General features: G+C 41.8%; 1 protein-coding gene across 1 annotated transcript in view; it reads right to left on the reverse strand.

Annotated features, from left to right (window-relative positions):
- The window catches only part of LOC141051001 (uncharacterized), a 160,711-nt gene that overhangs the window by 51,660 nt on the left and 82,398 nt on the right, over nucleotides 1–26,653 (reverse strand). Inside the window, 6 exon segments of the mRNA XM_073547780.1 lie at nucleotides 17,418–18,833; nucleotides 22,519–22,609; nucleotides 25,591–25,688; nucleotides 25,772–25,895; nucleotides 25,979–26,158; nucleotides 26,288–26,431. Of these exon segments, the coding sequence (XP_073403881.1) occupies nucleotides 17,418–18,833; nucleotides 22,519–22,609; nucleotides 25,591–25,688; nucleotides 25,772–25,895; nucleotides 25,979–26,158; nucleotides 26,288–26,431 (2,053 nt within the window).

The raw sequence follows: 26,653 nt of genomic DNA on the forward strand, positions 1-26,653 counted from the left end.
TTTGTGGAATTTGCAGCATTAGGAGGTCACATTCACTGAACAAAAAAGCTATTTAACTCCAAAACATCCTAACAGGCCAAGTTACATGTTAACATAGGAACCCTGCTTTGATATCACCTTCACAATTCTTGCATCCATTGAAATTGTGAGTTTTTGGAGAGTTTCTGCTTGTATTTCTTTACATGGAGTCAGAATAGCCTCCCAGAGCTGCTGTTTTGATGTGAACTGCCTCCCACCCTCATAGATCGTTTGCTTGATGATACTCCAAAGGTTCTCTATAGGGTTGAGGTCAGGGGAAGATGGTGGCCACACCATGAGTTTATCTCCTTTTATGCCCATAGCAGCCAATGACTCAGAGGTATTCTTTGCAGCATGAGATGGTGCATTGTCATGCATGAAGATGATTTTGTTCCTGAAGGCATGTTTCTACTTTTTATACCATGGAAGACAGCTGTCAGTCAGAAACTCTATATACTTTGCAGAGGTCATTTTCACACCTTCAGGAACCTTAAAGAGCCCTACCAGCTGTTTCCCCATGATTCCGGCCCAAAACATGACTCCTCCACCTCCTTGCTGACGTCGCAGCCTTGTTGGGACATGGTGGCCATCCACCAACCATCCACTACTCCATCCATCTGGACCATCCAGGGTTGCTCGACACTCATCAGTAAACAAGACTGTATGAAAATTAGTCTTCATGTATGTCTGGGCCCACTGCAACCATTTCTGCTTGTGAACACTGTTTAGGGGTGGCTGAATAGTAGGTTTATGCACCACAGCAAGCCTTTGAAGGATCCTACACCTTGAGGTTCGAGGGACTCCAGTGGCACTAACAGCTTTAAATATCTGTTTGCTGGTTTGTAATGGCTTTTTAGCAGCCGCTCTCTTAATCCGATGAACTTGCCTGGCAGAAACCTTCCTCATTCTGCCTTTATCAGCACAAACATGTCTGTGCTCAGAATCAACCACAAATCTCTTAACAGTACGATGATCACGTTTAAATTTTTTATAAATATCTAATGTTTTCATCTCTTGACCAAGGCATTGCACTATTTGATGCTTTTCAGCAGCAGAGAGATCCTTTTTCTTTCCTAAATTCCTTGAAACCTGTGCCTTGCTTAATAATGTGGAACATCATTCTTAAGTAGTTTTCCTTTAATTGGGCTCACCTGGTAAACTAATTATCACAGGCATTTGAGATTGATTTCAGTGATCCAAAGAGCCCTAATACACAATATCATCTATGAGTTTATTTGAAAAACAAAAAATTACATCTTTATGACACTTAAATCCAATTTGCATAATAATTTGGAACACAGTGTACTTGTACTATTGCTATACACATTGCTTGAAAAAGGATTTCACATCCGAAATGTTGCAACACCATTGGGCATTACAGTTCACCTTTTTTACTTCATGTGCTGTTTCCCTGTTTTTTTGCGAATTTTTTTGATACATATCTATCCATAGATATATCAAAAGATAGATAAGACGCTTAACCATTAATAATCTTATATGAATAAAGGGTTAAAAAACCACACTCATAAGACTAAAGTATTTTAATTAAATAAAACGCTTTTTTTTTTAATTTTATTTTACGCCTATCCAGTCAAAGTCATCGATCACCTGCACAAAAAATAAAAAAACAAACCAACAATATATTCCCTTTCCAACGTAATCCCATTAATGATTGTCCCACGATGATCTCCCCTATAGAGCTGTCACATCAGCAGATGTGACCGCTCTATAGGCCTCCGATTACACACTGACCGGAGATAACCCTCCGTCAGTGTGTCATCAGAGATAAGCCTCTCGCTTTACATCACTACAGCGTGAGAAAATTCTCACGCTGTAGTGCCGCAAAGTGACAGGTGAACTCAGGTGACCTGTTGGCGGCGGAGTGATACAATGCGGAGGATTGTCTCCTTCATTGTATCACCGGAACCCCTGGAGAGCGGTCGCATCAGCTGATGTGACAGTTCTTCACGGGAGATCGTCGTGGGACAATCGTATTGATTGGATTGCGTTGGACACAGGGAGTATAGTGTTGGTTTATTATATTAAAAAAATTTTACAGGTGATCGATGGCTTCAGGGATTAGGTGAAGATGGTGAGTATGAACTATATATGTGTATATGTTTTTTTTTACATTCAACACATTAGCCAGATGATGGGACTACTACTGTCCCATCATTGGCTAATGTGTCAATCACTGTCACTGTTGCAGGCATAGCCTGTAATCCCATCAGACGATGCCTGCAGATACACACACACACACATGCAGGCCTCTGCAGCCCCCCCGCATAGCCCCGCATACCCCTGCACAGCCCCCCGCATACCCCCACACAGCCCCCCTGCATAGCCCCGCATACCCCCACAGACATCCGCACAGTCCCACATACCCCCGCACACCAACACACAGACCTGCATACCCCCGCACAGACCCCCCGCACACCTCCACACAGCCCCACATAGACCCCCGCACAGCCTCGCATACCCCTGCAATGCCCCACATACCCCCGCACAGACCCGCATACCCCCGCACAGACCCACCACACACACACACAGCCGCACACACCATACAGGCACACAGTGTCGGCGCATGCGCAGTTAAAAAACAGAATCCGGTGTTGGATTCCGTCATTTGTCTGACAGCGATGGATCCGGCGCCTATAGGCTTCCATTCTAGCAAACGACAGACGGCTCCGGATCCGTCGCTGTCCGACTTTTCGACGGAGACAAAAAACGTTCTTGTGTCCGTTGTCTCCGGCCGACAGACAAAGAATTTCTGATAGATCCAGCGAACTACGGATGAAACGTGCGGCCATCAGTCGGAATCCATCACTAATACAAGTCTATGAGAAAAAAACGGATCCAGCGGCATTAGTCGCTGGATCCTTTTTTTTTTCAAAATTTGACGGATTGCGACTGATGGCAAAAAAACTCATATGTGAAAGGGGCCTTAGCTGGGTGTATTGACGTACAAAGCTGTCAGAAGAAATTTACAAATACAAGTCTTATACAAATATTGATAAGTTTTGTATAGTGAGGGTATAGAGTAATCTGAAAGATAAATCAGACTTAAGTTCAATGTTCAGGTAGGGGTTAAGCCAGGCAATTCTAGAAGATAAGAGGTAATATTAGGCTTTAACATGTCAACATGTCTAAAATATATAAATGTTAAATTATACAAAGTATAATAATTCAATAAAGTTTTATACAAGGTCTCAAGTATGCCATCGTAAAGGTCCATGAACGATAACAGATTCGTTGAACATATTATCTTCATCTCCAGGGAGGAAAAGTGACTAAGTGGCTTTCAGTCTTGAACTTAGAGGATAGCTGGAGCGCTCACATACCTCTGGACAAGTGAAAGATGGAGTTATACTCTTTGAAGGTATCTGAAACAATAAACTAGAAAACCATCTGTAAAGTCTCTGCCAGAGAAGTCTTTCAGTTATGCCTAAAACTCAAGCACATTTCAACTATCAGAGTTCCAAAACATTGGGAAATAACAGACTAGCAAGTACAACAGTAGGTGGGGGTAACCACCATGTGAAGTAGCCTTTTAGCTACCCTGAGTGTGAAGTAGAACAAGAGTCTAGTGCACATTGTCAAGGGGGAGTGATGGATCTTGCGGCCTGGAATGGCAATCCTTGGGTTGAGGAACTGGAGGCGAAGCCAGGGGGGACGAGGAATGTTCCATGAGGTGTAGTTTAGTAAGGCTGCAGCTAGCACCCTCAGGGGAGAAGACTGTATGGACCACGTCCAGGTAGGTGAAGATCAGTTTAAATGGGAATCCCCAACGATACTTGATGTTCTTAGAGCGGAGGATTTCTAGGTATGGTTTCATTGTCCATCTTTTAGCGATGGTAGTGGGGGCCAGGTTGGAAAATAGTTCGTAGGAAAGGCCTTGAAATTTCAAAGGTGCTGAATTCCTTGCCGCCCGTAGAAGTTGTTCTTTCGTTTTATAAAAATGAAATTTAAGGATGATGTCTCGTGGCGGACCATCTGGCTTGCGTTTGCTTAACCCCTTCTTTACATTGGACGTACTATTCTGTCCATGTGACCTGGGACTTAAGTCCCATGGACGGAATAGTACGTGACACGAGATCAGCGGAGCTCTCTGGGGAGCGCTGCTGATCGTGGCCGTGTGTCAGCTGATTATCAAAGACCACCCCCGGCACATTAACCCCCGGCACACGGCGATCAAACATGATCGTAGTGTACCGGGGGCATAGGGAAGCATAGGGCAGGGAGGGGGCTCACTGTGTGCTTCCCTAAGACCCTCAGAACAGCGTGATGTGCTCGCGTTGCTCCGAGGGCCTCCTCCTTGCAGGCCCCCGGATCCAATATGGCCACGGGGGCCTTCGGGGTCCTGCAGGGAGGCGGCTTTCTCAGTGCCTGCTGAGAGCAAGCACTGAGAAAGCCTCCTCAGTGCCTGTCAGATCGCTGATCTGACACAGTGCACTGCAAAGTGTCAGATCAGCGATCTGACACTTTACAGTAATGTGTTATGAATGAGTCACCGTAGGAGGTAAAAACAGAAATACTAGCTAAGTCCAGAAAACCAGAGAAGTTGGCAGCTATCGGATTGCAGACCCCTGAACCTATCAACAACAACTAGCAGTAGCCGTGGGGGGTTCCTACGGTGCTCTAGACCCCTCGATCACAGCCGGAGAACTAAATAGCCTAAAGACAGAAAGGGGAATCTAAACTGCCCCAGAGCAGACCCCAAAGCAATAGGCAGCCCCCAACATATAATGACGGTGAAGCAAGATGAAAAAACACACAGATAGAAAGATAGGCTGAGCAAATGATGGGGCCCAAGCTAACTAAATAGGACAGGATAGAAAAACTGCTGTCTGCAATCCGCCAAAACCCTATCAAAACAAGAGCCAACAGACTGATAGGGCAAAAAGCCCTGAAGACGCTAGGCTTCAAAAAGACTATATCAGTACTCAGGTATTTTCTGAAGACAGAGCAAAAAGGAATTCAGCGCACCCCAGCAGGGAATGGCAGAAATCCAGAAAAACAAGGCAAAACAAAACCAAAACACAAATGCAAAAAGCAGAGCAGAAAACTTAGCTTTTGAGGAGCAGGAATCAGACTGGTCTCCTAGAATCCCTCTGAGAAATCACCAGCAAGGCAGAAGGGCGTAGGCTGCCTTATATCCAGTCAGCAATTCCAGTCACCCAGTCATAATCATCCTGCTCAGGTGCTTGGTAATCAGCCTCACTACCTTCCTTCACCAGAAGAGGGAATTCATCAGACCTCAATGGTGAAGGGGAAAATGAACTCACAACAGTACCTCCCCCTTGAGGGGTCACCGAACCCTCATCCACACCACCAGGGCGATCAGGGTGAGCCCGATGAAAGGCACGCACCAATCTTTTGGCATGAATATCAGAGGCAGAGACCCAGGAATTATTCTCTTGACCATAACCCTTCCACTCAATCAAATACTGGAGTCTCTGTCTAGCCAGACGGGAATCCAGTATCTTCTCTACCTCATATTCCATCTTACCTTCAACCAATACAGGGTCCGGAGGTGCACCCCAGGAACAACTGGTTCAACAAACCTCTTCAACAAGGACTTATGAAACACATTATGGATTTTAAATGTGACAGGAAGAGCCAAACAAAAAGAGACTGGATTAATAATCTCCAAAATCTTGTAAGGTCCAATAAATCTAGGCTTAAACTTAGGAGAAGCCACCTTCATAGCGATATTTTTTGATGATAACCAAACCATATCACCAACCTTAAACTGGGGACCAATGGTCCTATGTCAGTTGGAAAACCGCTGGGCCTTTTCCTGGGAGAGAGATAACTTATCCACCACTTGGTCCCAGATCTGGTGCATTCTCTCCACCACAGTTGTCAACACCTGGGCAGGCAGAAGGCTCCACCTGCCCTGAAGAAAATCAAGGATGAAACCCAAAGTTACAAAAAAAAGGTGACATCAAAGTGGCAGAACTAGCTCTATTATTTAAAGCAAATTCGGCCAAGGGCAAAAATGAAACCCAATCATCCTGATCAACGGAAATAAAACATCTCAAATACGACTCCAAGGTCTGGTTTGTTCTCTCTGTCTGCCCATTGGTCTGAGGGTGAAAAGCAGAGGAGAAGGACACCTGAATTCCCAGCTTGGAACAGAAAGTCCTCCAAAATATAGACACAAACTGAACTCCTCTGTCAGATACAATGTTCTCAGGAATCCCGTGCAAGCGAACCACCTGTTGCAAAAACAGGGGCACCAACTCAGAGGAAGATGGCAACTTAGGGAGTGGTACAAGATAAACCATCTTAGAGAACCTATCCCAAATCACCGAAATAACAGTCATTCTCTGAGAGACAGGCATATCAGAGATGAAATCCATTGAAATATGGGTCCATGGCCTTCTGGGGACCGTCAAAGGCATCAACAACCCACTAGAGCGAGGACAAGGTTTAGACAGGGAGCAAGTCCCACAGGACTGCACAAAATTCCTGACATCACGAGACAAGGCGGGCCACCAAAAAGACCGACTCACCAGATCTCTAGTACCATAAATACCTGGATGACCAGCCAATGCAGAGCAATGAACTTCAGACATCACTCTCTTCTTCCACTGGTCAGGAACATACAACTTTCCACTGGGACAACGCTCAGGTTTGTCCTCCTGGAACTCTTCCAGAGCACGTCTCAAATCGGGCGAGATGGCAGAAAGAACTACCCCTTTGCCTAAGATGGTAGCAGGCTTGGTCACCACAGGAGAATCAGCAAAGAAGCTCCTAGAGAGAGCGTCAGCCTTGACATTCTTAGTGCCAGGAAGAAAAGAGACCACAAAATCAAAACGTGTAAAAAACAAGGCCCACCTAGCCTGTCTAGGGTTCAAGCGTTTGGCCGACTCCAGGTAAATCAAATTCTTGTGGTCAGTGAGGACCACGACTTGATGTTTAGCTCCCTCCAACCAATGTCTCCACTCCTCAAATGCCCATTTCATGGCTAACAGTTCCCGATTCCCCACATCATAGTTACGTTCAGATGGAGAGAACTTTCGGGAAAAGAAAGCACAGGGGTTCATTTTAGATGTTACAGGATCCTTTTGGGACAAAACAGCTCCTGCACCAATCTCAGAAGCGTCCACCTCTACCTGGAACGGGAGTGAGACATCAGGTTGCCGCAAAACCGGGGCAGAAGTGAATCTTCGCTTCAGCTCCTGAAAGGAAGAAACAGTCTCCGGAGACCAATTCAACACATCAGCACCCTTCTTAGTCAGATCAGTCAATGGCTTGGCAATACTAGAAAATTTGCTATAAATTTCCAATAAAAATTAGCAAAACCCAAAAACTTTTGGAGGGCCTTCAAAGAAGTGGGCTGTACCCAATCATAAATGGCCTGTACCTTGGCCGGGTCCATTTCAATAGTTGACGGAGACAAAATAAATCCCAAAAATGAAATCCTCTGTACCCCCAAAAGGCATTTTGATCCTTTGACATACAGGGAATTCTCCCTCAAGATCCAGAACACAGTCCGAACATGTTCCACATGAGAATCCCAATCCTTGGAGAAGATCAAAATATCATCCAGATAGATAATCAAAAATTTATCCACAAAGTCCCGGAAAATGTCGTTCATGAAGCACTGGAAGACAGAAGGGGCATTAGTGAGCCCAAAAGGCATCACCAGGTACTCAAAATGTCCCTCCGGAGTATTAAACGCCGTCTTCCATTCATCCCCATGCTTAATGCGGATAAGATTATACGCCCCCCTGAGGTCAAGCTTGGTAAACCAGCAAGCACCTTTAACTCTGGAGAATAGATCCGAAATCAGGGGTAACGGATACTGATATTTAATAGTAATTTTGTTTAGGGCACGATAATCAATACAAGGCCTTAATGAACCATCCTTTTTGGCCACGAAAAAAAAAACGGCACCTAAGGGTGAAGAGGATGGTCTAATATGACCCTTCTCCAACGCCTCCTTAATATAGGATCGCATAGCCTCGTGCTCGGGTACAGATAAATTGAAGAGCCGACCCTTGGGAAATTTACACCCCGGGCTCAGTTCAATTGCACAGTCATAACTCCTATGAGGAGGCAAAGACGCAGACTCATTCTCACTAAATACATCATAAAAGTCCGCCAAATAGTCAGGAACATCATGCGACTGAGGAGAGGTGGAAATAACCGGAGCCTCAATAAGGGCACACCGACAACCCCAACTCACCACAGACACAGATTTCCAATCCAAAACTGGATTATAAATTTGCAACCAGGGAAACCCCAGAATAATGGTATCATGCAAATTATGCAACACCAAAAATCTGCAATTTTCTTGATGGTCTGGGGCGACCCGCATTACCACCTGGGTCCAAAACTGAGGTTTATTTTTTGCCAAAGGAGTAGCATCAATCCCCCTCAATGGCATAGGCGTCCGCAGAGGTGTCATCGGAAATCCACAACGTTTAGCAAAATCCAAGTCCATTAGGTTCAGGGCTGCTCTCGAATCCACAAAAGCCTTGGCGGAAAATGTGGACAGGGAGCAGATCAGAGTAATTGCCAGAAGAAACTTAGGTTGAACACCACACACAGAAAACGTGTGTGCAAATCTTTTCTCTCGTTTAGGGCAGACAGAAATAATATGCGAGGCATCTCCACAAAAAAAACACAGCTTATTACGCCTTCTAAACTCCTGACGTTGCTCCCTGGACAAAACTCACATTGCATAGGTTCAGACACTTGTTCAACAGGTGGCAACACCTCTCGTGCAGTCCTGCGTTCACGTAAATGCCGATCAACCTGAATGGCTAATGACATAGAATCGTCAAGACCAGAGGGAACAGGAAATCCCACCATAGTATCTTTTACGGCTTCTGACAAACCCTTCCGAAAGAGAGCTGCCAAGGCATTATCATTCCAGGTAGTAAGGACCGCCCACTTTCGGAATTTTTGACAGTACAATTCTGCAGAATCTCGACCCTGGCTCAATGCCAACAGGGTCTTTTCAGCCTGATCAATAGCATTAGGTTCATCATACAACAACCCCAAGGCTTGAAAAAATGCGTTCACATTAGTCAGAATAGGATCATCTGGTTTCAAAGAAAACGCCCAATCCTGGGGATCGCCACTCAGCAAAGATATGACAATTTTAACCTGCTGCGTGGAGCTCCCTGACGAGTTAGGCTTTAAGGCAAAAAATAATTTACAATTATTTTTGAAATTCAAAAATTTAGACCGATCCCCAAAAGACACATCAGGAGTAGGGATCTTTGGTTCAGCAGCATGTGAATGAGCAAGGTAGGCGGAAATTCCCCGCACTTCGGCAGCGAGCTGCTACACATGATCAGACAATTGCTTTATCTCCATTGAGAGAAAAAAAATTCCCCCTATGGCCTCAGAGATAAAAATATACACACTTTTTTTTTTTCTTTTTACAATTCTTTCCTGCTATTGAGTACCCCAGGATCTGCGGTATGGCTGGTGATTCTGTTATGAATGAGTCACCATAGGAGGCAAAAACAGAAATACTAGCTAAATCCAGAAAACCAGAGAAGTTGGCAGCTATCGGATTGCAGACCCCTGAACCTATCAACAACAACTAGCAGTAGCTGTGGGGGGTTCCTACGGTGCCCTAGACCCCTCGATCACAGCCGGAGAACTAAATAGCCTAAAGACAGAAAGGGAAATCTAAACTGCCCCAGAGCAGACCCCAAAGCAATAGGCAGCCCCCAACATATAATGATGGTGAAGCAAGATGAAAAAACACTCACACAGATAGAAAGATAGGCTGAGCAAATGATGGGGCCCAAGCTAACTAAATAGGACAGGATAGAAAAGCTGCTGTCTGCAATCCGCCAAAACCCTATCAAAACAAGAGCCAACAGACTGATAGGACAAAAAGCCCTGAAGACGCTAGGCTTCAAAAAGACTATATCAGTACTCAGGTATTTTCTGAAGACAGAGCAAAAAGGAATTCAGCTCACCCCAGCAGGGAATGGCAGAAATCCAGAAAAACAAGGCAAAACAAAACCAAAACACAAATGCAAAAAGCAGAGCAGAAAACTTAGCTTTTGAGGAGCAGGAATCAGACTGGTCTCCTAGAATCCCTCTGAGAAATCACCAGCAAGGCAGAAGGGCGTAGGCTGCCTTATATCCAGTCAGCAAATCCAGTCACCCAGTCATAATCATCCTGCTCAGGTGCTTGGTAATCAGCCTCACTACCTTCCTTCACCAGAAGAGGGAGCTCATCAGACCTCAATGGTGAAGGGGAAAATGAACTCACAACAGTAATGTCCCTACCTGGGACAATGTAATAAAGTATTAAAATAAGTCTAAATATAATTTGTTAAAAATTTCCAAATAAATAAAAAAAAAATATATTCCCTAATAAATTCTTTTATTTGTAAAAAAAAAAGTATACATATTTAGTATCGCCGCGTCCATAACAACCCGCCCTATAAAACTGTCCCACTAGTTAACGCCTTTAGTTAAACCCTTCAAAAAAAAAACAAGGCAAAAAAAATGCTTTATCATCATACCGCCGATCAAAAAGTGCAATAAATAACACACGATAATAATAATAAATTTTATTTCTATAGCGCCGACATATTCCGCAGCACTTTACATTTCAGAGGGGATTTGTACAGACAATAGACATTACAGCATAACAATAATCACATAGATTATAACAAAATACCAAGAGGAATGAGGGCCCTGCTCGCAAGCTTACAGTCTATGAGGAAAGAGGTAGACCCGAAAGGTGGGTGGTAACAATTGCCCTGATTGTATGGACCAGCCATAATGTTAAGTGTGTAACAGTACTGACACAGAGGGCTAATGGATGCATAAAGCATGTGGGAACATGATGCGGGGAACCTGGTTATGGTAAAACTTTTGGCTGTGCCACACAGGGATAGATTAGGTTAATGTGTTTAGGCGATAGGCCAGTCTGAATAAATGCGTTTTCAGGGCACGCTTAAAATTGTGGGGATTGGTGACTAATCGTTTTGACCTGGGAAGTGCATTCCAAAGAATTGGCACAGCACGTGTAAAGTCTTGGAGAAGGGAGTGGGAGGTTCTGATTATTGAGGATGCTAACCTCAGGTCATCAGCAGAACGGAGTAGTGTGGTATACTGAAACAAGGGAGGAGATGTAGGATGGTGCTGAGCCATGGAGGGCTTTGTGGGTGAGGGTAATAAGTTTATACTGAATTCTGGAGTGGATGGGTAGCCAGTGTAATGACTGGCACATGGTAGAGGCATCGGTGTAACGATTGGTGAGGAATATGATCCTGGCTGCAGCATTCAAGACAGATTGGAGAGGGGAGAGTTTGGTAAGAGGGAGACCGATTAGAAGAGAGTTACAACAGTCAAGACGAGAATGAATAAAAGAAACAGTAAGTTTTTGCAGAGTCAAAAGTAAGAAAAGGTCGAATTCTAGAAATGTTTTTGAGGTGTAGATGACAAGAGCGAGCCAGTGATAGAATGTGTGGGGCAAAGGAAAGCTCGGAATCAAGTATGACTGCAAGACAGCGGGCATGTTGCTGGGGAGTAATAGTGGAACCACACACAGAAATTGCAATGTCGGGTATAGGTACATTTGTAGAGGGAGGAAACACAAGGAGTTCAGTCTTTGACAGGTTCAGTTTCAGATATAGTGAGGACATGATGTTAGACACAGCGTTTAGACAATCGCCGGTGTTTTCTAGAAAGGCTGGCGTGATGTCAGGAGAAGAAGTGTATAATTGGGTGTCATCATCATAGAGATGGTACTGGAAACCAAATCTACTGATTGTTTGACCAATAGGGGCAGTGTACAAGGAGGAGAGGAGGGGGCCTAGAACTGATCCTTGAGGAACCCCAACAGTAAGGGGAAGGTGAGAGGAGGCGGAACCGGCAAAAAGATACAGTAAAGGAGCGGTCAGAGAGATAGGAGGAGAACCAGGAGAGAACGGTGTCCTTGAGGCCAATGGAACGAAGCATAGTGAGGAGGAGCTGATGATCCACAGTGTCGAATGCTGCAGAGACATCCAAGAGAATTAGCATGGAGTAATGACCATTTGATTTAGCTGTTAGTAGATCATTAGAGACTTTAGTGAGGGCAGTTTCAGTAGAGTGTAAAGAGCGGAAACCGGATTGGAGAGGGTCGAGAAGAGAGTTATCAAAGAGATAGCGGATAAGATGGGAGTGGACCATGTGTTCCAGGAGTTTAGAGATGAAGGGAAGATTAGAGACAGGTCTATAGTTAACTTCAGTTTTGGTCGAGAGATGGTTTTTTAAGTAGTGGATGTATGATGGTATGCTTAAATGAGGGAAAGATACCAGAAGAGAGAGAGAGGTTAAATATTTTAGTTAGGTCACGATCAAAAAGACAAATATAAACAACATGGTAGCGCTGAAAACGTCATCTTGTCCCGCAAAAAATGAGTCACCATACCGCGTCTTCAGCGAAAAAATAAAAAAGTTATAGCTCGCAGAATAAAGCGATGCAAAAATAATTATGTTTTATATAAAATTGTTTTTATTGTATAAAAGCGCCAAAACATAAAAAAAGATATGAGGTATCGCTGTAGTCGTACTGATCCAAAGAATAAAACTGCTTTATCAATTTTACAACACGCGGAACGGTGTAAACGCGCCCCCCAAAAAAGAAATTCATGAAATGCTGATTTTTGCTCATTCTGCATCCCAAAAATCAGAATAAAAAGCGATCAAAAAAATGTCACGTGCCCGAAAATGGTACCAATAAAAACAACAACTCGTCCCACAAAAAATAAGACCTCACATGACTCTGTAGGTCAAAATATGGAAAATTGCAAAAGCTATTTTTACAATAAAAAGCGTCTTTTAACGTGTGACAGCTGCCAAACATAAAAACCCACCACAAATAGTAAATCAAACCCCCCTTTATCACCCCCTTAGTTAGGGAAAAATAATAAAATTAAAAGAAATGTATTTCCATTTTCCCATGGGGCTAGGATTAGGGCTAGGGTTAGGGCTGAGATTAGGGTTAGGGGTGTGTTGGGGTTAGGGTTGGAGTTAAAATTGGGGGGTTTCCACTGTTTAGGCACATCAGGGGCCCTGCAAACGCAACATGGCGTCTGATATCAATTCCAGCCAATTCTGCGTTGAAAAAGTCAAACGGTGCTCCTTCCCTTCCAAGCTCTGCCATGCGCCCAAACAGTGGTTCACCCCCACATATAGGGTATCAGCCTACTCAGGACAAATTGCACAACAACTTTTGAGGTCCAATTTCTCCTTTTACCCTTGGGAAAATAAAAAATTGGGGGCAAGGATATCATTTTTGAGGAAAAAAAATGATTGTTTTTATTTTTATGGCTCTACGTTATAAACTTCTGTGAAGCACTTGGGGGTTCAAAGTGCTCACCACACATCTAGATAAGTTCCTTGGGGGTCTAGTTTCCAAAATGGGGTCACTTTTGGGGGTTTTCCACAGTTTAGGAACATCAGGGGCTCCCCAAAGGCGACATGACACCAGCAGACCATTCCATCAAAGTCTGCATTCCAAAACGTCACTACTTCCCTTCCGAGCCCCGACGTGTGCCCATACAGTAGTTTTCTTCCATATATGGGGTACTAGCGTACTCAGGACAAATTGAACAACATTTCGGGTCCAATTTCTCATGTTACCCTTGGGAAAATAAAAAAAATTGGGGACTAAAAGATTATGTTTGTGGAAAAAATATGATTTTTTATTTTCATGCCTGGGAGTTATAAACTTCTGTGAAGCACTTGGGGGATCAAAGTGCTCACCACACATCTAGATAAGTTCCTTGGGGGGTCTAGTTTTTAAAATCGGGTCAGTTGTGGGGGGTTTAAACCGTTTAGGCACATCAGGGGCTCTCCAAACGCGACATGGCGTCGATCTCAATTCCAGCCAATTTTGCATCAAACGGCGCTCCTTCCCTTCCGAGCTCTGCCATGCGCCCAAACAGTGGTTTACCCACACATATGGGGTATTAGCGTACTCAGGACAAATTGCATAATAGCTTTTGGGGTCCTGTTTCCCTTGGGAAAATAAAAAATGGGGGTGAAAAGATCATTTTTTGGAAAAAATATGATTTTTTAATTTTACTGCTGTACTCTATAAACTTATGTGAAGCCCATGGGGATTCAAAGTTCTCACCGCACATCTAGATAAGTTCCTTGGGGGGTCTAGTTTACAAGATGGTGTCATTTGTTAGGGTTTTTCCACTGTTTAGGCACATCAGAGGCTCTCCAAATGCGATATGGCATCAAGCCAATTCTGCGTTGAAAAAGTCAAACGGTGCTCCTTCCCTTTCAAGCTCTGCCATGCGCCCAAACAGTGGTTCACCCCCACATATAGGGTATCAGCCTACTCAGGACAAATTGCACAACAACTTTTGAGGTCCAATTTCTCCTTTTACCCTTGGGAAAATAAAAAATTGGGGGCAAGGATATCATTTTTGAGGGAAAAAAATGATTTTTTTTATTTTTATGGCTCTACGTTATAAACTTCTGTGAAGCACTTGGGGGTTCAAAGTGCTCACCACACAGTTAGATAAGTTCCTTGGGGGTCTAGTTTCCAAAATGGGGTCACTTTTGGGGGTTTTCCACAGTTTAGGAACATCAGGGGCTCCCCAAAGGCGACATGACACCAGCAGACCATTCCATCAAAGTCTGCATTCCAAAACGTCACTACTTCCCTTCCGAGCCCCGACGTGTGCCCATACAGTAGTTTTCTCCCATATATGGGGTACTAGCGTACACAGGACAAATTGAACAACATTTCGGGTCCAATTTCTCATGTTACCCTTGGGAAAATAAAAAAAATTGGGGACTAAAAGATAATGTTTGTGGAAAAAATATGATTTTTTATTTTCATGCCTGGGAGTTATAAACTTCTGTGAAGCACTTGGGGGTTCAAAGTGCTCACCACACATCTAGATAAGTTCCTTGGGGGGTCTAGTTTTTAAAATCGGGTCAGTTGTGGGGGGTTTAAACCGTTTAGGCACATCAGGGGCTCTCCAAACACGACATGGCGTCGATCTCAATTCCAGCCAATTTTGCATCAAACGGCGCTCCTTCCCTTCCGAGCTCTGCCATGCGCCCAAACAGTGGTTTACCCATACATATGGGGTATTAGCGTACTCAGGACAAATTGCATAATAGCTTTTGGGGTCCTGTTTCCCTTGGGAAAATAAAAAATGGGGGTGAAAAGATCATTTTTTGGAAAAAATATGATTTGTTAATTTTACTGCTGTACTCTATAAACTTATGTGAAGCCCATGGGGGTTCAAAGTTCTCACCGCACATCTAGATAAGTTCCTTGGGGGGTCTAGTTTACAAGATGGTGTCATTTGTTAGGGTTTTTCCACTGTTTAGGCACATCAGAGGCTCTCCAAATGCGATATGGCATCAAGCCAATTCTGCGTTGAAAAAGTCAAACGGCGCTCCTTCCCTTCCGAGCTCTACCATGCACCCAAACAATGGTTTACCCCGACATATGGGGTATCGGCATACTCAGGACAAATTGCACAATAACTTTTGGGGTCCTGTTTCCCTTGGGAAAATAAAAATTGGGGGTGAAAAGATCATTTTTGTGGGGGGTTTCCACTTTTTAGGCACATTGGGGGCTCTCCAAACGCGACATGGCGTCCAATCTCAATTCCAGCCAAATTTGCGTAGAAAAAGTCAAACAGCGCTCCTTCCCTTCTGAGCTCTGCCAGGCGCGGAAACAGTGGTTCCCCCCCACATATCAGGTATCAGCGTACTCAGGACAAATTCCATAATGCCTTTTGCAGTCCAATTTCTCCTGTTACCCTTGGTAAAATAAAAAACTTGGACCTGAAGTAATTTTTTTGTGAAAAAAAGTTAAATGTTCATTTTTTTTTTTTAAAACATTCAAAAAATTCCTGTGAAGCACCTGAAGGGTTAATAAACTTCATGAATGTGGTTTTAAGCACCTTGAGGGGTGTAGTTGTTAGAATAGTGTCACTTTTGGGTATTTTCTATCATATAGACCCCTCAAAGTGACTTCAAATGTGATGTGGTCCCTAAAAAAAATGGTGTTGTAAAAATGAGAAATCGCTGGTCAACTTTTAACCCTTATAAGTTATAACTTCCTAACAAAAATAAATTTTGGTTCCAAAATTGTGCTGATGTAAAGTAAACATGTGGGAAATGTTACTTATTAAGTTGTTTTTTGTGTGCCATATCTCTGATTTAAGGGAATAAAAATTCAAAGTTGGAAAATTGCAACATTTTCAAAATTTTCGTTTTTTTCACAAATAAATGCAAGTTATGCCAATGAAATTTTACCACTAACAATAGGTCACGAAAAAACAATGTAAGAAGCAACAGGATGCATGGAAGCATTCCAGAGTTATTACCTCATAAAGAGACAGTGATCAGAATTGTAAAAATTGGCCAGGTCATTAACGTGCAAACCACCCCTGGGGGTAAAGGGGTTAAAAAAAGGTTTAGATGAATACTTACAACAAAATAATATGAATTCTTATGTAAATATATAAAATTATTGTTCTAATGCCAGTCTCATCATCATTCATGATTAGAAACAAAAGTTTGCCCTTTTAAGGATTATTGGCTCATTCATTATGGTTTTGCCTATAACCCTTCCTTTCATTCATATGTTCTCCCATTCCACAGGTGAACTTCAAGGAGCAGCACAGCTGAGTTTAGCTGTGTCACATAAACCCTTCAATCAGCTGCAAGGGAGGGTAGAGAGTCATTTATCATTGAGTATATTTATGAAATTAGCCCTTTAGTACAAGGGGATCGACTAAATATCTTCTCAAGGCGATGGGGAGAAAGACATGAGTATAGTTCAACAGGAAAAATGCAAAATGCTTTATCTTTAATTGTGGTAAAGAGAGATTAAACATGGCTGTTATAGATTTGAAAGGAGAACAGACAGTTCTCAAATTGGTGTCATCTTTGCCCACAAATCAGAACATGCTCACCCACGACCAAGGAAAAACCATGGCTGAAGTCATGCTGTATGAGAGATACTAATGAAATAAGAAAGATATAGGGGATTTGATGAGGACAGAGAAAAAAGTCTATTGCATTTTACAAATACATATTTTGTAAGTTAAATTGGACCCAGTAAGTCTGTTGAGAGGGAATGGGGGGCAGGGTGATAGGATGAAGAGGTGCGATCCACAATTTTTCTATTTCAGTCCATTTATTGAATGAGAAGCCCAAGAAAGAATTATGCATACGTAAACAGCCCAATAATATTTATTTAACTACATCTGGGACTAGAAGCCTCCCTGATATTGGCTACATAATAAAACTTGCAAAGACTGTTTTACATTCTGAACATGAATATGACTACTCCCCTGTGTGAGATCTCTGATGTTTCACAAGACTTGATTTCACTGTATAACATTTCCCACATTTTTGACAAGAAAATGCATTTTCACCCGTGTGACTTTTATGATGAGCAACAAGATGTGATTTCTTGTTAAAACATTTGCCACATTCAGAACAGAGATATGGCTTCTTCCCTGTGTGAATTCTTTGGTGTGTTAGAAGATAGGATTTCTTTTCAAAACATTTTTCACATTCGGAACATGAAAATGATTTCTCCCTTGTGTGTATTCTCTGATGTGTGACAACATGGTTTCTTTGTGTAAAACATTTCCCACATTCTGAACATGAATATGACTTTTCAAATGTGTGTATTTTCTCATGTTTAACAAGACTTGATTTCTCTTTAAAACACTTTCCACATTCTGAACATGAAAAAGGCTTCTCCCCTGTGTGAATTCTCTCATGTGTAACAAGACTTGATTTCCTTGTAAAACCTCTCCCACATTTTGAACATGAATATGGCTTCTCCCCTAAGTGACTTCTCTCATGTGTAACAAGACTTGATTTCCTTGTAAAACATTTCCCACATTTTGAACATGAATATGGCCTCTCCCCTGTATGAAATCTTTGATGTGTAAGAAGATGTGATTTTTTTCTAAAACATTTCTCACATTCGGAACATGAAAATGGTCTTTCCTCTGTGTGTATTCCCTGATGTGTGACAACATGGTGTTTTTGTGCAAAAGATTTCCCACATTCTGAACACGAATATGGCTTTTCCCCTGTGTGTCTTCTCTGATGTGCAACAAGATTTGATTTTTTTGCAAAACATTTCTCACATTCTGAACATGCATATAGCTTCTCACCTGTGTGTATTGTCTGATGCATGACAACAAGGTATTTTTGTGTAAAATATTTCCCACATTCTGAGCATGAAAATGGCTTCACACCTGTGTGATTTCTCTCATGTGCAACAAGATATGATTTCTTTTTAAAATATTTCCCACATTCGGAACATGAAAATGGATTCTCACCTGTGTGATCTCTCTCATGGGCAGCAAGATTTGATTTGTGGGTAAAACATTTCCCACATTCTGAACATGAATATGGCTTCTCACCTGTGTGTGTTTTCTGATGCTTAACAAGAGTTGATTTCTCAGTAAAACACTTTCCACATTCTGAACATGAAAAAGGCTTCTCCCCGGTGTGCCTTTTCTGATGTGCAAGAAGATTTGATTTTTTTGCAAAACATTTCCCACACTCTGAACATGAATACGGCTTCTTTTTTGTGTGAGCTCTTTGATGTTCGCCATCAATTCTGTTTTGTTTATTTTGCATAATAGTCTTTGATGAATCAGGAGAGAGAAGCTTTTCAAAAAGAACAGATGGTAGATCTTTACTGTGAAGGGCTAGGGATAAATCTGGGATATTGCATTGCTTTTCATATGTATCCGGTGAGATAGTATGATCATGTGCGGTCAAATCTGAAAATGTAAGATATGTCTCCGATCTGCTGGTACAGTCATCTGCCAAAAATAAAACGGAAATTATAGCATAACCTTGAAATTAGATTAATAATTATAGTATTTATACTTTCTATAACATTTCAGTACCAATTGTACTAAAATTTAATTAGGAGCTTATGAACGCAGAGGTGGCAAACCTAGATATCAAAGCAGGGACTCATAGAATATTATGATAACCCCTTAATGACCGCCGATACGCCTTTTAACAATGGCAGTTAAGGGTACTTATTCCTCAGAGCTGCTTTTTAACGAATAACGGCGACCGCAAAAGAAAAGTCAGATTTCCCATTTATTTTCGCTCTCCTCTGATGAGAGAGGAATGGGGTCCCCCGATCCCCCCTGGTACCTCCGGTGTCTTTGGGCCCTTCTGCATCCCCCGTGATGTCCCCCGGCTGGCAAACGTCTTCTTCCGGGAAGAAAATGTCGGGTGCATGTGCAGTGTGCCTGCCGAGATCTGCCGGCCGCCACCCCGCAACAATAGGAAATTTTTCCTATTGGTTCATTTTGATCACTGTGATAGACCCTATCATAAAGTGACAGTGTTCAGAATTGTAAAAATTGGCTTTGTAATTAAGTACCAAATTGGCTTTGCCACTAAGGGGTTAAATCTATTCTTTTATCTTTCAGTTTGCCACTCTGTAGGTCCATATTTTAGTATACCTGTCACCAAACTTTTGTTAAATATAAACTATTTATTTATATTTAGTGAAATACAATGGGGAAAATAAGTATTTGATACACTGCAGATTTTGCAAGTTTTTCCACTTACAACAAATGGAGAAGTCTGTAATTTTTATTGTAGGTACACTTCAACAGTGAGAGACAGAATTTAAGGATAAAAACCAGATAATCACATTGTATGATTTTTAAATAATTACATTGCATTTTATTGTATGAAATAAGTATTTGATCACCTACCAACCAACAAGAACTCTGCACTTATTACTTGTTCACACGATCAATCACACTCCAACCTCTACACCATGGTCAAGACTAAAGAGCTGTCCAAGGATACCCGAGACAAAAAATTGTCGACCTGCACAAGGCTGGGATGAGTTACAGGCCAATAGGCAAGCAGCTTGGTGAGAAGGCAATAAATGTTGGCACAATTTTTAGAACATGGAAAAAACACAAGATAACTGTCGATCTTCCTCGGTCTGGGGCTCCATGCAAGATCTCGCCTCGTGGGTTAAGGATGAGTCTGAAAAAGGTCAGCCCAGAAATACACGAGAGGACCTGGTCCATGACCTGAAAAAAGCTAAGAACACTGTCTCAAACATTACCATTAGTAACACACTACACCATCATGGATTAAAATCCTGCAGGGCACGCAAGGTCCCCCTTGCCATGCCAGCACACGTACTGGTCTGTTTGATATTTGCCAATGACCATCTGGATGAACCAGAGGAGGCATGGGAGATCATGTGGTTAGATGAGACTAAAATAGAACTTTTTGGTATCAACTCCACTCACCGTGTTTGGAGCAAAAAGCAGGATGAACACAACCCCAAGAACACCGACCCAACCGTGAAACATAGTGGGGGAAAGATCGTACTTTGGTGGTGCTTTTCGGAGAAGGGGACAGGACATCTGCACCGTATTGAAGGGAGGATGGAAGGGTCATGTATTGTGAGACTTTGGCCAACAACCTCCTTCCCTCCGCAAGAGCACTGAAGGTGGGTCATGGCTGGGTCTTCCAGCATGAAAATGACCTAAAACACAAGGTCAGGGCAACTAAGGAGTAGCTCCGTAAGAAGCATTTCAAGGTCCTGGAATGGCTTAGCTAGTCTCCAGACCTGAACACAATAGAAAATCTTTGGAGGAAACTGAAACTCAGTGTTGCCCAAAGACAGCCCTGAAACCTAAAAGATCTAGAGAAGAGCTGTATAGAGGAGCAGACCAAAATCCCTGCTGCAGTGTGTGCAAACTTGGTCAATAACTACAGAAAAAGTCTGACCTCTGTAATTGCAAACAAAGGTTTCTGTACCAAATATTAAGACCTGTTTTTCTATTGTATCAAATACATACTTTATTATGCAATAAAATGCAAATTAATTATGTAAAAATCATACGATGTGATTTTCTGGGTTTTTTCTTAAGATTCTGTCTCTCACAGTTGAATAAATACCATAGAAAAAGAAATGCTAGGACTAGCGTTCTCAAAAAAAAATATTAGTAAACTTTATTAGACTCAATATTGAAATCCAAAAGACAGACACAGTTGAAGTGTACCTACTTCCAAAATCGTCATTGTATCACATACCTGTTTCCTCCACTGTATTTAGTGAAGACTAATAGAGGTCAACCTCCAAAAAATCCTCAAAACTATTCCACCACATTCACTTTCCATATAACAAATAACAAACAAACAACAAAGGAGAAAACGATTATGTAACAATACACAACATCAAAGTGCAGAATGAAGCACAAAAGCGACCCTTGATAAATACTAAAAAGTAATGAAAACTAGTCCATAGCCAAAAGGGGGTATGGGTATATATATAATGTGTGTGTGTGTGTGTGTGTGTGTGTGTGTGTGTGTGTGTGTGTGTGTGTGTGTGTGTGTGTGTGTGTGTGTGTGTGTGTGTGTGTGTACGTGTGTATGTGTGTATTACCAGCTGTAGTATGATCAGACCATATTCCTGCACGGTCTGACATGGCAATTACACATTATATAGCAGGAGCACATTTATTAAATTATATCAGCACAGGAACGTTTTTGTTTAACACATTCAATTATGGAACTTATTTTATTCCAAGATCGCTAAATTAAAATGTACTGTGTTCGTGGGAAAACCCCATTAATAGTAATTTTGTTTCCTCAAACCATGACAGCACCTATATACGCCCATCAATCTTTATTGTTCTCATCCACTATGTGTTGAGGGTTTTTATATTGTGATGTTGGCAGAAAAAAAAAAGTTGCGCAATAAATATATGTCTATTTAATTTCTTCCAATATGCAAAATAGAAAATTTCCAAAATTTCAATCTATGTTTTTCCATTTTATTTCTCGTCCCTCTTCCAGCCGCCATAACTTTTTTATTTTTTCCATGTGATGGCTTTATTTCTTTTTGTGGGACGAAATCTCCTTTCGAATATTTATTTTGTCATACAACAAACTGGAAAACAGTAAAATCATTTTTTCCATTGCTGTTTGGGCTTTGAGTTCGCTGTGCTGTAAATTTACCCGGCCACATCATCCTCCAGGTCAGAACAATTACAGAGATGCAGAACTTGTCAGTTTGTAAAATAAAAAAATATGTATCAATGTCTAGTTATTGAGACTCAGAACTTTTTTTTCCAACATTGCAATTGTATAAGGGATGGATTTTTTGCTTACTGAGCTTATTTTGTTTATTGGTGCAGTTTTATTGCTTTTACTTCATTCTTTTCCAGGAGTGACAGCAATTTTTTTTAGCACCCTATGGATCCTAAACCTGCAATCTCTTGAGTTCTTCTTCTGTCTACTGCTAATTATGTCACCTATGGAGCCTTTTCTTTTTTTTTTATGTGGAAAAAACACCATTTCATTTAATCAATTGAAGTTTGCCATAAAATTTTTCTGCCAGTCCAATAACATATTATTATTCTGTGTTACAAACCCTAAAAAGATCACATACTTCTACAATCCAAAGAATGAAAATAATCTGTGACTTATCTAAATTTAGAGGTCACTACTCACCTGGACTGTTATCTGTAGGAATCTCCTCTTTACACCTTTCATCACTCCTCACATATATCTCTGTTGTATTGCTATGGGACAGATCTTTACCCTGAAAGAAATTGTAAAAGTCACAGACAGATGGAAAAGTTGTGTGAAATGATTCAGAAGAACAGAAAAGATGAACTAGCTGCAGGTCTCCTGTATAAATCCAACCTGTCGGCTCCTATTTGTAACCAGCAGTCTCCATAACTAGAGAATTGTGAGAAGATCCAGACAACATCTAATGTCTATGATCAGCTTTATCCTGCCATCTCCACTAAGTATAAAACATACACGGAATGGCCACATTATTAGAGACACCCACTTGGACTTCCTTTGGTCTTCAGATCCTCAGCAAATAAATATGTTGTCAATTCCAATGGGTGTTAATCCTTCTGCATGAGTAATGTCCCTTGACGACAGAATAGGTTTATACAGTTGCCACAATATAGATGGAGATACTGATGTGTTCTGAACAAGTCATTCTTACTTGTAAAGCTGATGTTCTATGGCATTAAGATCTGAACAATATAAGAGGTGGGTAAGCAAGAAAAATGCACTGTCATGTTCCTGGAAGCAATCCATGACCATTGTTGCATCAAACATTGTCCTGCCGTAAGTGTCCTTCTGACAGAAAAGGATGACCTCAGTTGACCACTGGCCACAAAGCCTAGGTAAGCTCCTGAGCTTAAGAGCGTTTAGTCGAACACTATAGTTGTAGATCCAGCTTTGTATTCAGCTACAGGACATAAATATGCACCATCTGTTCTTAGAACGACTCTTAACGCCTCCGTCTTCTTCATCATAGAATCATAGAATGGTAGAGTTGGAAGGGACTTCCTGGGCCATCTGGTCCAACCCCCTGCTCAAAGCAGGATTCACTTAGGCTATGTGCACACGGAGTTTTTTGCCTCTGCGGATTTTGTAGTGAAAACCGCAGATAAATCCACAGGACTAAAGTCCTGCGGTTTTACACCTCATAATGGATGAGGTGTGAAACCGCAGTGTTTCTGGACAAAAGAATTGACATGCTGCGGATTGTAAACCGCAGCAAAACCGCACGGAAAAATCCGCAGCATGTGCACTGCGTTTTCCAGTTGAAAACAATGGTACTGTACAACACACCTAAATCTGCTGCGGACCCGCAGCTGCAGAAACGCTGCAGATCCGCAGCAGAATCTGCACTGTGTGCACATACCCTAAATCATCTCAGACAGATGTCTGTCCAGCCTCTGTTTGAAGACTTCTGTTGGAGAACTCACCACCTCTCGTGGCAGCCTGCTTCACTCATTGATCACCCTAGCTGTCAAAAAGTTTTTTCTTATATCTAATCTGTGTCTCCTCCCATTCAGTTTCATTCCATTGCTTCTAGTCTTTCCTTGTGCAAAAGAGAATAAAGATGATCCTTCTACAATGTGACAGCCCTTCAGATATTTTGTAGACAGCTATTAAGTCTCCTCTCAAGCTTCCCTTTTGCAAGATAAACATGCACAGATCCTGAAACAGTTCCTCATAGGACATGGTTTGCAGACCGGTCACTATTCTGGTCGCTCTTCTCTGAACTTGCTCCAGTTTGATGTCATTTTTAAAATGTGGTGCCCAAAACTATACACAGTATTCCAGATGAGGTCTGACCAAAGAGGAGTAGAGGGCAATAATGACTTCATGTGATCTAGACTGTATGCTTCTGTTAATACATCCTAGAATTTTATATGGCTTTTTTGCTGCTGCATCACACTGTTGACTCATGTGATCTATTAGTATACTCAAGTCTTTTTCACATGTGCTGTTACTTAGTCCTATTCCTCTCATTCTGTATGTTTTTTTCATTTTTATTGCCTAGATGTAGTACTTTGCATTTTTCCCTGTTAAAAACCATTCTGTTAGTTGCTGCCCACTGCTCCAGTTTATTTATATCTTTTTGAATCCTCTCTCTCTTCTCTAATATTAGCTATCCCTACTAGCTTTTCTGTCAGCAAATTTAATCAGTTTATCCTCAATTCCTTCATCTAATTCACTGGTAAAGATGTTGAACAATACAGGGTCCAGAACAGAGCCCTGTGGTACCCCACTTGAGACATTCTTCCAACTGGATGTGCAGCCATTTACAACCACTCTTTGGGTCCGATCACTAAGCCAGTTATGAATCCACCTAACTGTTGCCTTGTCCATTCCATACTTGACTCATTTTTTTTTAAATAAGGATTGTGTGAGATACTTTGTCAAATATTTTGCTTAAGTCAAGATATAGTATATCTACAGCATTTCCCTGATCCACCCAGTCAGTGATTCTGTCATAGAAGGAAATTAAGTTAGCCTGAGATGACTTATTAATTACAAACCCATGCTGACTCTGTTTAATTACTTCATTCTTATCCAGGTACTTACATACATGTTGTTTAATAATTTGTTCAAAGATCTTTCCTGGTAAAGAAGTCAGACTCACCGGCCTATAGTTCCCTGGGTCCACCTTCTTGCCCTTTTTGAAGATAGGAACAACATTTGCTCTTCTCTAGTCTCCTGGGACTTCTCCAGCTATCCAAGACTTTTCAAAAATTATGGAGAGTGGTTCAAAAATTTATTCTACTGTCTCCTTCAGTACTCTGGGGTGTAAATCATCTGGACCTGGAGACTTGAATTCATTAAGGTTAGCTAAGTGTTTTCTCAATATCTTTAATTGATGAGTTCCTTCTATTCATAGGATCTGTTTTTCCTGGATGTTTTTCTTCAATCACAACATTTTTATTATAATCTCACAACCATTGTATGTAATAAATGATCAATGTTAATCATTTCACTTTATGTTCCTATTATAATGTAGATTCACATTGCAAATGTCCACAGAAAAGTGATCCCTGGATTTCCTGCTGCACTCTGGAGTCAGTGGTCACATTTCCACTGATGAAAGCTTATATTAGAAAAGTTCCGGTGTCTCTAATAAATCATCCATTCAGTGTATAATACTGGTGAATAAAATAAGACTAAACACAAGACCTTCACAGACTTCAACACATCATTGAAAAGATTTCATGAAACCTTCTCTCCATCTACCTGATGATCCGGAGGAACATTGAGAATTTCTTGTTTACAGTTCTGTGGAAGAAGAGGACGGGGACATCTTTCTGGTGTTGTCCTATGAATGGATAAAACTGGAGGAAACACATATAGGGACTGAAATCATTCTTAACATACAGATAATTATAGGTCACGTGTATTTAGTCCTGTCTATTACCTGGTGATGTGAGGGCCTGGGGAACCTCCATCATGACGTCCTTGTACAGATCTTTATGTCCTTCTAAATACTCCCACTCCTCCGTGGAGAAATAGACGGTGACATCCTGACACCTTATAGGAACCTGACACATACAATGATACCGTCACCTCCCCAATCCCTTCATATTGTTACTGTATAATGTCCGAGCATTCCCAGCAGTGTCACCTCTCCAGTCAGCAGCTCAATCATCTTGTAGGCGAGTCCTAGGATCTTCTGGTTATTGATGTCCTCATGTATCAGGGGGTAAGGTGGAGGCCACGTGATTGGGCTCAGGGGTCTTCCCCATCCCTCAGACACAGGGGCCTGACAGCGCTCACTAGAGGCCTTCTTCACTACTGTGTAATCCTGGTTATGGAGAGACACATTAATAAATCTCACTACAGCCATTTCCAGAGTCCTCACCTCTCCAGTTCTGTCCATCTGTTATTCCCATAGATAAGAATGATGTAATGTGACGTCATCAGTATCTCTCACCTCTCCAGTAAGCCGGAAGAGGATCTCTAGGGTGAGGTGTAATATCCTCTCTGCCATCTTGTCCCTGTCCCTATCCATCCTTGTAGAGTCACTCAGGAGAATTCTGTTATATAGAAGACTGAGAGGATCCAATATTGTAGGGACCTGAATGGGGAGAAGAAGATGTAACATCATAAAGATCCCATGTAAGAAATCTCCGGAGCTGTTACCGGCTTCACATGATCACTACATTCAGTCATGGCCCCGTCCTGGCCCGGTATAACACACAGTCCAATTATATGCAAATTGCCTCTTCAGTGAAAAAGAGGACTTGAACTCTATAGTGCCACCTGTTGGTAATAGCGATCCTACAAGTCACAATCAACC

This window comes from Dendrobates tinctorius, unplaced genomic scaffold (assembly GCF_039654945.1).
Source record: "Dendrobates tinctorius isolate UK_male_01 unplaced genomic scaffold, ASM3965494v1 ptg000155l, whole genome shotgun sequence".
Lineage (NCBI taxonomy): Eukaryota > Metazoa > Chordata > Amphibia > Anura > Dendrobatidae > Dendrobates > Dendrobates tinctorius.